We start from the raw sequence: 12,969 nt of genomic DNA on the forward strand, positions 1-12,969 counted from the left end.
AAGATGTACTCTACGAGTACACTCTTACTTATGTGAATTGACTACACTTGGGGGCTATGGCATCTTGTCAAAAAAAAGCCCCCATCTGGAGAAAACTCTGAGGAGTCAATTGAAAGAATCAACAATCTATTCCAGTGTCATTAAAAGTAAAATGCCCTAGCTTATCAAAATTTGCAAGCGGAAAAAAATTGTATTCTAAGCCTATTATGAACAAATAATGAAAAAAAAAATTACAAACTTTACTTCTACTGCACATCAAAAGTAAAAAAATAACTTTGTTATTAAAATGAGATGTATGCAAAAATTCCATTGCTCTACATCCAACTTCAGTAATGATGCAGTTGGATAAGGACAGGATATGTAACATCCAGTAAGTGGATTTAAAAAAAATATTTTATTATGCAAGGGATGAATAAAATGACCTAAAATAGCTATGAATGATGGGTTCATTCAGTGACTCAATGCTTAAAAGAATTAAATGATACAATAATCCTCGATTCACCTTGGCTAGGATTGTCGTCCTTGTCATATCTACTTCCCACCTACAGTTATTGGATAAGTGTTTTATCGGCTTAAGAAAAAGAGTGAAGTAGGGTAGCAACTTCATCTCCTAAGGCTTGCTGAGAAATCAGAAGGCTATGCATTTCTATGGGAAAAAAGTAAAATTTTTGGAGTGTCATAAACTGCTTCTTCACCTATGCTCTTTTTCTTTAAGAGCTACCACCATACCCTTCTGTGATTGGTTATGACCATTCAGAGTTGACTAACTACCAGACATAAATTATCTTCTTTTGGTTTGGATTGGATTTCTAAATTTGGGAAATACAGTTCGGGACTGGTGCCTGCGAGGTCATTTGGCACCTAAATATAAAAAGGAAAACATAGCAGTTGCAAAACAAAGTAAAAGTCAAAAGATGTTGGACAAGAAGAGTGAACAAAGGAAGTGGGGTTGTAGGTATAATATAAATTAAATATAGCTGAGGATTGAAGGAACGTTGCAAAGACTCTAATACCCACAGTGCACCCCGTAAGTTGCAATAACGTCACAAACGCTATATAGGGAAAGCTCTAGTGAAATGAAGTTACAACAAAAACGCCTAGACTGGCCGCCTATTCCCAGAATCGAACTAGGGCCTCTTGACAGTAAGCTGAGGCTAAAAAGGGATTTTGACGAAGGAAAAATCTATTTCTGGGGAGAGACCTGTGACGCCCGGTGAAAAGGTCCTTCTTTACACTTTTCTGATATAAATCTTCCAAATATACCAGAGAAAGATAAAAGCATGGAATGCAGATGTTACTACCCTCGCGCGAGCACCTTGTGGGTGTCGTGTATACATCAGGGGCGTGTGAAAACCACTATTCACAGGCTGTCTTCCATTTAGATAATTCCTTCATCAAAGGGAAGGGGCGTAACAGAGGCCCTAGAAACCACACTTGGATCAAGCCACCGACACCTAACACGAGCGCCCTCTAGGACATCCTTCTGCAAGAACATATGGCTTGGCAAGGAAAGGGTGGGTCCGTACAAAAATAACCGGGAAGGGTTTCACCGGGCGTCACAGGTCTCTCCCCAGAAATAGATTTTTCCTTCGTCAAAATCCCTTTTGTGGGTCGACCTGTGACGGCCGGTGAAAATGTACCAGAGAATGCCTTCCAAGCCCAATAAAGTAATAACATAATGAGGAGAATACAAACACCATGTAAGACAATAATATAATATAATAATGTAAGTAAACATCAAATTACAAACTAGCCAAATGACATAGGGAACGTAAGGCTAAATAAATATGAAGACAAGGAATCAACTGAGTGTCGAAACGCAAAAGGCATCAAACCTTACATGTCTAAGCATATCTAAACATTAAAGGAACGGTAAATACAATAACAGTTAAACCACAGGAATTAAACATGGTAAATATCATAGGGCTAACGAACTACCCAGGAGAGTGGCGACGTGGTGTGAGTGGCGGGTAGGAGGGAGAAGAGAAGAGATGGAAGAAAGGAAGAAGAAGAGATTAATGGGGAGAGATAAGACTCCCCGCTGCAACCGTGGGGTATTTAAGGGCCTGTAAGTTCTTTTAGATAGTGGCATTTGAAAACCATAGGAGATTTCCAACCCGTATATTTTTTAAGGTCATCAAAGTCCCTGTCCTGGAAGTAATTGATGGAGGTACCTACTGACCGTATATCATGAGCATGGGGAAATGATTCCGGATTAGTATGTTTAATGAAGTAGAGGATTTGTTGTCTGATACCTTGAATGGAAATAGTATCTCCTTGTTCCCTGATAAACAAGGGGCCAGACGAGCGGGTGGCAGTTCTAGCTAAAAGGCCCTGAGAGTAGTGACTGGACACAGAGAAAGGATCCTGGGGAAGAGGGATAATCTTCCGAGGGGAGCACCTATTTTGTCTTAACATCTGGTGAGATTAACCACAAGGCATCAAATAAAACTTGTGACATACATATATCCCAGTATCATAAGCAAGCTCACACCCACAGTGAAGGTACCCTCAAGCCTACAAGCAATACTTGTTATGTGAGTCATTTACACAAGATGGGAAAGGTAAGAGATAGTTACACTAAAGGATTTTGAAGTGCGGAACAAATTCAGAGATAAGTGAGAGAGAGTATTTTCTAATTTGTGTTGAACTAAACCTATCCCTATATACCGGTATTTTGGGCAACATTGTAATAACAGGATTTCTGGGCTTGAACCTGTGCCGGCCAGTGAATAAGCTCCTATTAGCACTTATTCTTAGGTAATTTACTGCTAAATATACCAGAGAAAAAATGTAAAGGAGTGCTAGGTTGACTAGCTCGCTCACCTATTGGTGTCGGTATGGAATTGGGCGTATAATCCAGAGGTCCCGCACCATTTAGATTCATCCACGACAAAGACCCCCAATAGAGGAGAGCCGTTCAACCTCACTCGGCACCACCAACTCTGCATCCGCTCAGAACCCAACTCCTTTTTAGCACGCCTGTGTGGTAACCCGCTAGTTTGTGCTCTCGTGTTTTTGCCTTATTTTCCTTGTGATTATGGCTTCTACATCGATTTCCCAGGAGACACCGTCTAAGTTAAGTACCAAGCTATGTTTTGCTGTGTTTTGAGCAATCTAGATCGTTTAATATTTAAGTTATAAGAGTTTATTCTCTTCGATCATCTCGGTCTTGCTCGATTCCGCTTACGGTTGGTACTCCTGTTTCGAGAGCTTTTAGTTTCACTCGCGGTGTTACTAAGTGTATTATTTTTATTATTAGTTTAATTTTTATAGTCAACGGCCATACCACGTTGAAAACACCGCTTCTCGTCCGATCAGCGAAGTTAAGCAACGTTGGGTCTGGTCAGTACTTGGATGGGTGACCGCCTGGGAACACCAGATGCTGTTGGCATTGTTTTATAGTGGATATTCATTATTTAGCGTTTAGAGCCCTTGTGGCTCATATTTAGGGCCGATATCAGATTACGTATCGTAGGTGGCTTGCCGGCCTTCGGCCATCAGGTTGTTGTCCTTCGGGATTTATTCATTATTTCGCATGCCTTGCCCTAATTTTTTATGTGTATATTTATATATTTTTCAACGCTATTACTTTTATAATGAATATTTGTGCTTATTACTCCGTATGATCTGTTTTGGTAGTGTTTGGGGATCGTCAGTTGGTAGCCCTGCTGCTTCGTGTCACGTGATCCTCCCCCAAGCTCCCCCTCTCGCTAGGTTGGTGGCTAGGCTTCTCTCCCCCCTCCCCTAGGGGACCGTTGCCTTCCCTTCCTACAGAGGGGGTAGTTCAGTGTTTATGGACTATGTCCTCTCTCCGGGTGTCCCGGTGGTTTTGTCTCTGTCTAGACTGGTTGGCCACCGGTCAACAGAGTAGGAATCCCGGTGCACCCTATTTTATAAATGTTCACCTATCACACTTTTATTTATGTTATACGAAAACCTCCGGGTTCTGTTGGTGGTTCTTATCTACGGTTCCGCCCCCCTTATTTTATAACATTTACTATGATTATATATGACAGATCACTACCCCGGAGTTCCTATATGTATTAGTTTATGGATGTAATTTTATATATCCCGGTCCGGGGCTTAACCTCGCTCCGGGAAGTCAGACACCATGTGTGTTAATTCTTTGTTGCATCCTTCTTTATGATCCCGGCTCGTCCGGAATGAATAGTTATACTCTAGTCTTAAGTTAGACTTATGTTTAGGCCCGGGTCCTCCGGACCCGCCCCTACTCAAGAGTATTATAGTTAAGCTTTAGTCTTAAGTTAGACTTATGTTTAGGCCCGGGTCCTCCGGACCCGCCCCTACTTAAGAGAATTACAGTTTCTCATATACTATTCTTATTACAGATGGTTCATTGCCAGACGACGGCCTGTGCGGCAGTTCTTCACCAGCCTTGTGGCCATACGGTGTGTAGGTCTCACGCCCTCTGCGGAGTACAACTGGAAGATATCGTAGTCTGGCATCCTGATAATTGTATGGTCTGTTTTGACCTCATTACCACCCTTGGATCTGATTCGGTGAGTCCCGTTGGCTATGTTGACTTTTCTAATTATTCTTACTTTTATTTGGTATACATACACTATTTAGTAAGATTTCTATGGTCTTTAAAGGACCTCCTGGACTCTTCCTTTCTTTAATTCCCACTATTATTTCAGGCATCCCCGGAGCAGAAGACTGCGGCTCGGGCCACCCTGAAAGTGTGGGTTGGGGGATTTGCCCGAAATGTGAAATCAAAGCAGCCTTACGTCCTCTCTGAAGACTACTGTGCAATGATTTATCCTAATGCTAAGTCTTCAGCCGCTGTGGCTAGAGCTGTTGCGGCACCCATCATTGCCGACATTGATGCCACTATTTCTGGATTCATCGATCAGGATCAAGATCAAGATACGTCTGATGCCCCCAGAGATCTGGAAGACAATGTTGCCTCCTTGAACTCGGATGTGGAACCCATGTTGTTAGATGATCCGGATGCAGGTAGGGTGATAAGTGAGGCAGGTGTTACCGGCGCTGAGATTCCTATCCCCAGCCCCGCTCTTTCTTCTTCATCTGATCTCTCTTCTTTTCATGGTTTTTCTGGGGACCGCGATTCGTCTCACCGATCACACCCGGTTCCCCCTAAAGATAAATCTAAATCTAGAACTTTGCCAAAAGCTCGTAAGCCCCACAAGGCTTCCCATGGTTCTAAAACGAAAGCAAACCCATCATCTAAGGCTTCCGGCTCCTCCTCTAAGTCTCACGACCCGGGAGTACAATCCGCCACTTCTGCTCCTAACCCGGGCCTTTCCGAATCAGCCATGCTTCGCATTGTGTCAGAGATGCAATCTAAGATTGTGTCAGAAATGCAGGCCAAGATGGACACGATGTTTTCTAACATTGGTCAGAGACTTGGGGCATTAGAGCAAGGTGCTCCGGAGCAAGTTCAAAGCTCTCTCATCCCGGATGCCTCTAAGCTTCCTCCGTTTACCAAGAATAACCCTTGGCGCATGGCTCTTCATTCCCCGTTCTCAGACGGGATGTTAACGTTGGAAGGTCTTGGTACTCGTCCACTAGAGGACTTTGAATTCTTTCCTCCTGGTCTCGCATTTCCGTTTCATAGTTATGCCAGGCTTACCGAGGAAGCTCTGGTTCGGCTGGATAAGGTCCCTAAAGAGACCGTCATTTTCCCAAAGGAACAAGCCCAATCTGTTTGGGCTAGGTTTCTAAATGACATAGGTTGCACCAATACCATGTTGACGCCTCATAAGAGTTCATTTACAATGTTCCTAATGGACAAGAATACCGTGACTCCATGCGTCACTAAGATTGCAGAGCTTGCCTTTCAATACGCTCTGGAGGAGAAGCCCTTGCCTCCCATCCGAGAGGTAGATCCGATCTCCCTCCTTCTTCCTTCAGATAATGAGTGTTGGGACAATGTCCATACCACCTTTACTTCCGGCAAGCTGACAGCGGACTGTGCGTCAGTAATTTTTAGTGAACGGCTTCCCCGTCTCCCGGAATCCCTTATTAAACAGGAGTATGATTCCCGCCTACGTGTTGGTCGAACCTTGAACTTGGCCACTTCTACGGAGTCGATAGCCTTAACTTATGATACTGAGAGTATCTTTAAGTCTCTCAATAAGGCTACTTTGCAGTCTTTGTACTTTGACCTATATGACTTTGCTCTTGCTAAACGTAGGTGCCGCAAACACGTCCTGGCTGAGGCGACTATTAGGCACGAACCGAATAAACTTATCCGGTCCTCTTGTTGGGGTCCAAATCTTTTCCCTGAGGATCTTGTGAAGGAAGTCTTGACAGAAGCTACAAGAGTTAATCAGAGCCTTAAAGCCCGTTGGGGTTTGACTCCTAAGCGGAAATATGATCCCGCAAGTTACCAAGCCCGTGGTAGGAAGAAGCTCCGCCCGTATACCTCCACTCAGTTCCGGCAACAGCAAAGTAGCTCGTCCGTTTTCCGGCAGCCTCTCCCACCATCTCCTGCTGTTCCTGCACAGCCTTCCACCTCTCAGGCTCCTTCCTCGGACGACTACGTCACCGTTCTGTTCCCTAAGAGCCAGCTTCCCGGTGCCTCCACCACCTCTCCAGCCTTTAACCAATCTTATGAAGCTCAAGGCTCTTCCCAGGGTTATAACAGAGGTAGAGGCTACCACCGTGGTTCATACCAGAACAGAGGTAGGGGTAGATTCTTTCGCAAAGGAAAGAACTTCCGAGGCGGACGTAGAGGCAACTCCTCAAGCCAATACTGAGGTGCAGCGGGTAGGGGGGAGGCTTTATGCCTTCCGCAACAAATGGAGGTTCAGTCCCTGGGCTTTCAGTATCATCTCCAAGGGACTGGGGTGGAGTTGGATTCAAGGACCTCCTCCACCGAACAGATTTCATCAGCATTCCACTCCGGACCTAGTCGAATTTGTCCAGGACCTGTTACAAAAGAACGCCATACAAGAAACGAAACACCTGAAGTTTCAGGGTCGGCTGTTCAGTGTCCCGAAGAAGGATTCGGACAAGAGAAGAGTGATTCTAGACCTATCCCTTCTCAACTTGTCCATTCAATGCGACAAGTTTCGAATGCTTACCGTCTCGCAGGTGCGGACCTTACTTCCCCGTGGGGCCGTCACCACCTCTATCGATCTTACAGACGCCTATTATCACGTTCCGATAGCGAGACACTTCCGTCCGTATCTAGGCTTCCGCCTAGGAAACAAAAATTACTCCTTCAAGGTGATGCCTTTCGGGCTCAACATCGCCCCAAGGATCTTCACAAAGTTAGCAGAAGTTGCTGTTCAGGAACTCAGAAATCAAGGGATTCAAGTAGTAGCCTATCTGGACGACTGGCTCATTTGGTCAGACACCTCCCAAAATTGCCTAAAAGCCACTCACAAAGTCATCCAATACCTTCAATCTCTAGGCTTTCAGATCAACTTCAAGAAGTCCCGTCTTCTTCCGAAATCAAAGTTCCAATGGCTCGGCCTGCAATGGGATCTTATATCTCACACTCTGTGTCTTCCCAAACCCAAGAGGTTAGAGATTGCAATGAACACCAAACGCTTTCTCAAAGACAAAGTGAGTTCCAGACGGCTCCAAGAGAGGATCCTAGGGTCCCTTCAATTTGCTTCAGTGACGGATCTACTTCTGAAAGCGAAGTTGAAAGATATCAATCGTGTCTGGCGTTCGAGGGCGAATCGGAAGCTCCGGGACAGGAAAGTCCGCCTTCCCCCCATTCTCCGGGAAAGACTTCTACCTTGGACAAAGGCCAGCAATCTGTCAAAGTCAGTTCCCCTTCGATTTCCGCCTCCGAAGTTAATCATTCACACGGACGCATCCCTATCAGGTTGGGGAGGCTATTCTCAGCACAGGAAAGTTCAAGGTCTTTGGTCTCCCTTATTCCGCCAATTTCACATCAATGTGCTGGAGGCCATGGCAGTTCTACTAACCCTGAAACGTCTCTCTCCATCCAAGAGACAACACCTTCGTCTGGTTCTCGACAGCGAAGTGGTGGTCCGCTGCCTCAACAGAGGCGGATCAAAATCAGGGCCTCTGAGCCATGTTCTAGTAGCCATATTCTCCCTAGCAGCCTCGAACCGTTGGCATCTTTCAGCTGTCCACCTGGTGGGAGTCCGGAACGTAGTTGCAGACGCCCTGTCCCGGACCTCCCCTCTAGAGTCGGAATGGTCACTCGATCAAAAGTCATTCCGGTGGATTCTCTCTCGGGTTCCGGGTCTCCAAGTAGACCTCTTCGCCACGGAGTCCAACCACAAATTGAGAGTATATGTGGCTCCCAATCTAGACCCTCAGGCCTACGCCACAGACGCCATGTCACAGAATTGGGACAACTGGGAAAGGATTTATCTCTTTCCCCCGGTGAATCTTTTACTGAAAGTCCTAGACAAACTGAGATCCTTCAAGGGACGAGTAGCCTTGGTCGCACCCAACTGGCCCAAGAGCAATTGGTACCCTCTCCTGCGAGAGTTGAGACTACATCCTCACCCGATACCCAATCCGGTTCTGTCTCAGATAGTACAAACACGCGTTGTGTACGCTTTCTCAAACATTCAGAGCGCCCTAACTTTATGGACTTCATGAAGTTTGCGGCCATGCATGGTGCCAATATCGATCCTCGAAACACCCTGTTCCTAGAATCAGATAAACGGGATTCCACCATCCGCCAATATGATTCTGCAGTTAAAAAGTTGGCTAAATTTCTGATAGACTCAGACGTACACTGTATGAACTTGAACCTTACAGTCACTTTCTTTAGAACTTTATTAGAATCAGGTCTGGCAGCCAATACTATCACCACTATTAAATCTGCTTTGAAAAAGATCTTCCTAGTGGGTTTTAACATAGACTTAACCGACTCTTTGTTAGCTTCAATTCCGAAAGCCTGTGCCAGACTGAAACCGGTTACTCGTCCTACCCCGGTTACCTGGTTCCTTAATGATGTGCTCAAATTGGCTTCTGATACCATTAACAGTTCTTGTGATTATATTCCCCTTCTCAGGAAAACACTTTTCCTTGTGAGTTTGGCTTCCGGGGCAAGAATTTCTGAACTGGCAGCTTTGTCAAGAGACCCGGGTCATATTGAGTTCCTTCCTTCGGGAGAGGTTCTTCTTTCACCTAACAAATTCTTTTTAGCTAAGAACGAAGACCCTCAGAACAGATGGTCCTCCTGGAAAATTGTTCCCCTCACGCAAGATCCGTCTCTGTGCCCTGTTACTGCTCTTAAGTCTTATTTATCCCGGACCTCCTCTAACTCCTCCGGGCCTCTATTCGTTAGAGAACAAGGCGGTACCATTACCATTAAAGGGATCAGGCAACAAATTTTGTATTTTATTAAACAAGCTAACCCTGACTCTTTTCCTCTTGCACATGATATTAGAGCAGTTGCTACTTCGGTGAACTTTTTTCACCACATGAATTTTACGGATCTTTCTAGGTACACAGGGTGGAAGTCACCGTCAGTGTTCAAGAAACACTATCTTAAACATTTGGAAGCCCTTAAATTTCCTACGGTAGCTGCAGGGAGCGTAGTTACCCCCAGGTAACTCACATGTTAATTCCTTGTCATTTTATCTCTCCCCCTTACCTGCCTCATTTATACCCTATTTGTATTCGTTGGTTTCGCACCTGGTTACTATTCCTATATTTGTTAATTTTATGACTCCTGAGTATCTGTATATATCATCACTCACGGCATTATTATACCTTACCTTTTTTGTCAATTGTTCTACCAAGTGGATTTATGTTCTTTTTATGGTACCTTTATAGTTGTTTTTGGCACTCAACTCTGATTAAAGTAACTTGTGTTTCCCTTGTGTTTATGTTTTTTCCTTTATTTTTCAAGTTTGGTGACATTTCTCTTGTATGTATTCACTGGCCGGCACAGGTTCAAGCCCAGAAAAGGGATTTTGACGTAGGAAAAATCTATTTCTGGGCGAGGGACCTGTGCCGCCCAGTGAACCCTCCCAGCTCCTCTCCCTTGGAGTCCCCAAACTTTGGGTGCTAAGGAGTTGGGTTCTGAGCGGATGCAGAGTTGGTGGTGCCGAGTGAGGTTGAACGGCTCTCCTCTATTGGGGGTCTTTGTCGTGGATGAATCTAAATGGTGCGGGACCTCTGGATTATACGCCCAATTCCATACCGACACCAATAGGTAAGCGAGCTAGTCAACCTAGCACTCCTTTACATTTTTTCTCTGGTATATTTAGCAGTAAATTACCTAAGAATAAGTGCTAATAGGAGCTTATTCACTGGGCGGCACAGGTCCCTCGCCCAGAAATAGATTTTTCCTACGTCAAAATCCCTTTATTGTTAGAGACAGTATTCTGTTAACTACAAATGAAGCAATCTCAAGCTAGGACCTGTTCTTCTTTGCAAAACCATGTAGCCCTTAATAATCATATACAAGCATCAGCATTTCCACATGTAAACTATCAAACAGTCATTGCCAGACAAGCCATGTGAGCAACATACTGTACTTACATTAACGTGTGTACCTCTGCATCCAGGGTGGACAGCCTTTTTATTAAAAACATAAGCAAGTGAAAGCCACAGGGCGCATAATATACAATAAATGAATTGCATGGCTTTACCACTGGAATTTCTGAATATTCTACAAGTTTTGAGTGTTAGGTTCTACATTATACAGTATTAGCCTACAGTTATGCATATCAGTTTAAATAACTAATTTTTCTTTTTAATCTAGGGAAAAGGCAGTATAATACCCATGCTAAGATATCTATTTCCATTTAAGAGCATTCAATTTAACTTATCTGAACAATACTGTATTACAAGATTGACAAGAATGAAAGTTACAAGTAGTAAAACTGAAAAGATTGAGCTGAATATGCTGTTACATAATATTGTGATACTTGAAATTATATCAAGCAAATTACATAAAAAATTATTCTCATATCATCATACTAAGATCAAAATCAAGTTGAATGAAAGATGTGCTTTTATAATGTGTGTTTTAAGTTTCAAAGGTTGTTCATGAGGAGAAAAGGTAAGAGAAAAGTCCTTGCACTTGATGCACAAAGTTCTAGACACTGACCATATATAGTAAAGTTCATATGACAAGTTCTGTAGACCCTCTCACCCGAACTAAGATCAAGAAGGACCAGGCAATGGATGCTGATAATTTAACAGGTAGACATGTACTCCATAAATCAACCAAAGTTTACAAGGAGGGTAAGGTTGTGAATGACAATGAAAACTATCATATTGTGGGTGAAGCTTGAAGCTAAGGAGCCAAAGAAGATGATTCAAGGACATTTCCAATAGGCAAAAATAACCTTAGTGGGAATACAGCGTTATTCCCTATTAATGTTCCTGAGATATAGCATACAAACTGCAAAAGTTAAAAATAAATCTTACAGATACCTAAGAAAAATGTGAAATCTACAAGAAAAGCAACTAATGCCATATTCCAACTCCAGTGACTTTCTTCAGGGAGGTAAATGGGGTATAAAAACAATGACCCTGTCCTGATACACACAAAATATGACAAATTCGGAGATAATTTGTATTTTTCCTAACCATACAAACCTTAGCTATTTACATTGGGTATTACTTTCGGCGTAGCTGAAATGACGAGCCATTAGATTTTAACGAGGGTTTCCTATCCCACGCTAGTTAGCAGGGGTAGGGGGAGGGGTAGCTTGCTACCCCTCCCTCCCTCACACACCGGTGAAATGTACCACTTCACTTAGAGGTAGGACTTGACTTGGGGGACAGGGCTGGTGGGCAAATATGTGTAAATAGCTAAGGTTTGTATGGTTAGGAAAAATACAAATTATCTCCGAATTTGTCATTTGTTCCGTAACCGAAATACAAACCACGCTATTTACATTGGGTGACTTACCCCTTAGGAAGAGTGGAAAGTCCCCAGCCATACTGGCTTTGGCTTTACCCAGGGACTCAAAATCCGAGTGAGTCGCACTCGAGAAAAGGGGTCCCTGCACCTCACAAGTTTCTTGCTCCGCAAGGAAACGTGTGGCCTACACAAGCTTGTGTGTGAAGGAAGAAAGTGTGACCCGTCCTAGGCAGTTGACCTGGAGTTCCAGAAGGAACTCTGGGTTAGGACGTTCCCAATACCACCTTGTCAGGGTATGGGGGACGCGACAGTATTGACTCAATACTCGGAACACAAGGAAGCATGGTTTACCTGCAGAAGTTTGAGATCAGCTATGCAGAGACCAGGATGCTGCTTCCCCAGTAGAGGGGACGATGAAGAAAAAAGTAAGGGCCAGACATACTTCTTTTTTTCATGCAGACTAAAACCTGATAACAATGCCCTCAACCTTCTGCTACCTGTCCAAAAAGGAGCCTGAGGTTAGACCAGCTGTTGTGTAGCCACCACAGAGCGATAGAAACATATCGATACTCCTGTGGGTCACGTCCTGCAGGAAGCGGGCTGCGTAGGTCATTAGACGCTTCCAGACTCCAGCTTGTAGCACCTGCGTCACAGAGTAGTTCTATTCGAAGGCGAGGGACGTTGCGATGTATCCGACATCGTGCTGTAGGGCGACGTGACGGGGGAGGGTCTGGATTCAGGTCGAGATGAATGCCCTTGAGTCCGAGCTGAAGAGGTATACTGGCGACTTTCCCCTGTGGCCTCCCTGTGCTCCCAAACCGGCTTGCACGTGAGGACAAACTGCAGCTGTTCTCAAAAATAACCCCTCGTTTCCTTTACTGGCAAGAAGGAGGAGGTCTGAGTCATCTGATACAGAACGGAGACTCGGAATCTTGAAGGAGTCGAACCGAAGGTCCGGGACTCCAAGATTCTGAGTCTAGAAAACAACTCAGGAGCGAACCTGAATGTTGCCTTCCCCATTCTCTTGAAAGGGCGGAGTCGTACGAGACCATGAAGATTGCTTACACACTGGCCGAGGCCAGAGTGAGCAGGAGCACCGTCCCCCAAGACGGAATACGATCAGAGGCCTGACGTAATGGTTCTTGAGAAGATCTCTTAAG

The 12,969-nt window shown here is 44.5% G+C and overlaps 2 protein-coding genes and 1 non-coding gene across 3 annotated transcripts in view; all 3 read left to right on the forward strand.

Annotated features, from left to right (window-relative positions):
- The window catches only part of LOC137634918 (protein bric-a-brac 1-like), a 490,670-nt gene that overhangs the window by 280,824 nt on the left and 196,877 nt on the right, over positions 1-12,969 (forward strand). The window lies entirely within an intron of this gene.
- LOC137635029 (5S ribosomal RNA) lies at positions 3,276-3,394 on the forward strand. The gene has a single exon (XR_011042603.1). It is a non-coding gene; the product is annotated as a 5S ribosomal RNA (ribosomal RNA).
- The window catches only part of LOC137634863 (uncharacterized), a 32,972-nt gene continuing 24,270 nt past the window's right edge, over positions 4,268-12,969 (forward strand). The window contains exons 1-2 of the mRNA XM_068367416.1: positions 4,268-4,523; positions 4,662-4,980. Coding sequence (XP_068223517.1) covers positions 4,353-4,523; positions 4,662-4,980 — 490 coding nt within the window. The 5' untranslated portion in view covers positions 4,268-4,352. The remainder of the gene's footprint in view (positions 4,524-4,661; positions 4,981-12,969) is intronic.

The sequence above is a fragment of the Palaemon carinicauda genome, chromosome 45 (assembly GCF_036898095.1).
Source record: "Palaemon carinicauda isolate YSFRI2023 chromosome 45, ASM3689809v2, whole genome shotgun sequence".
NCBI classification, from domain to species: Eukaryota; Metazoa; Arthropoda; class Malacostraca; order Decapoda; family Palaemonidae; genus Palaemon; species Palaemon carinicauda.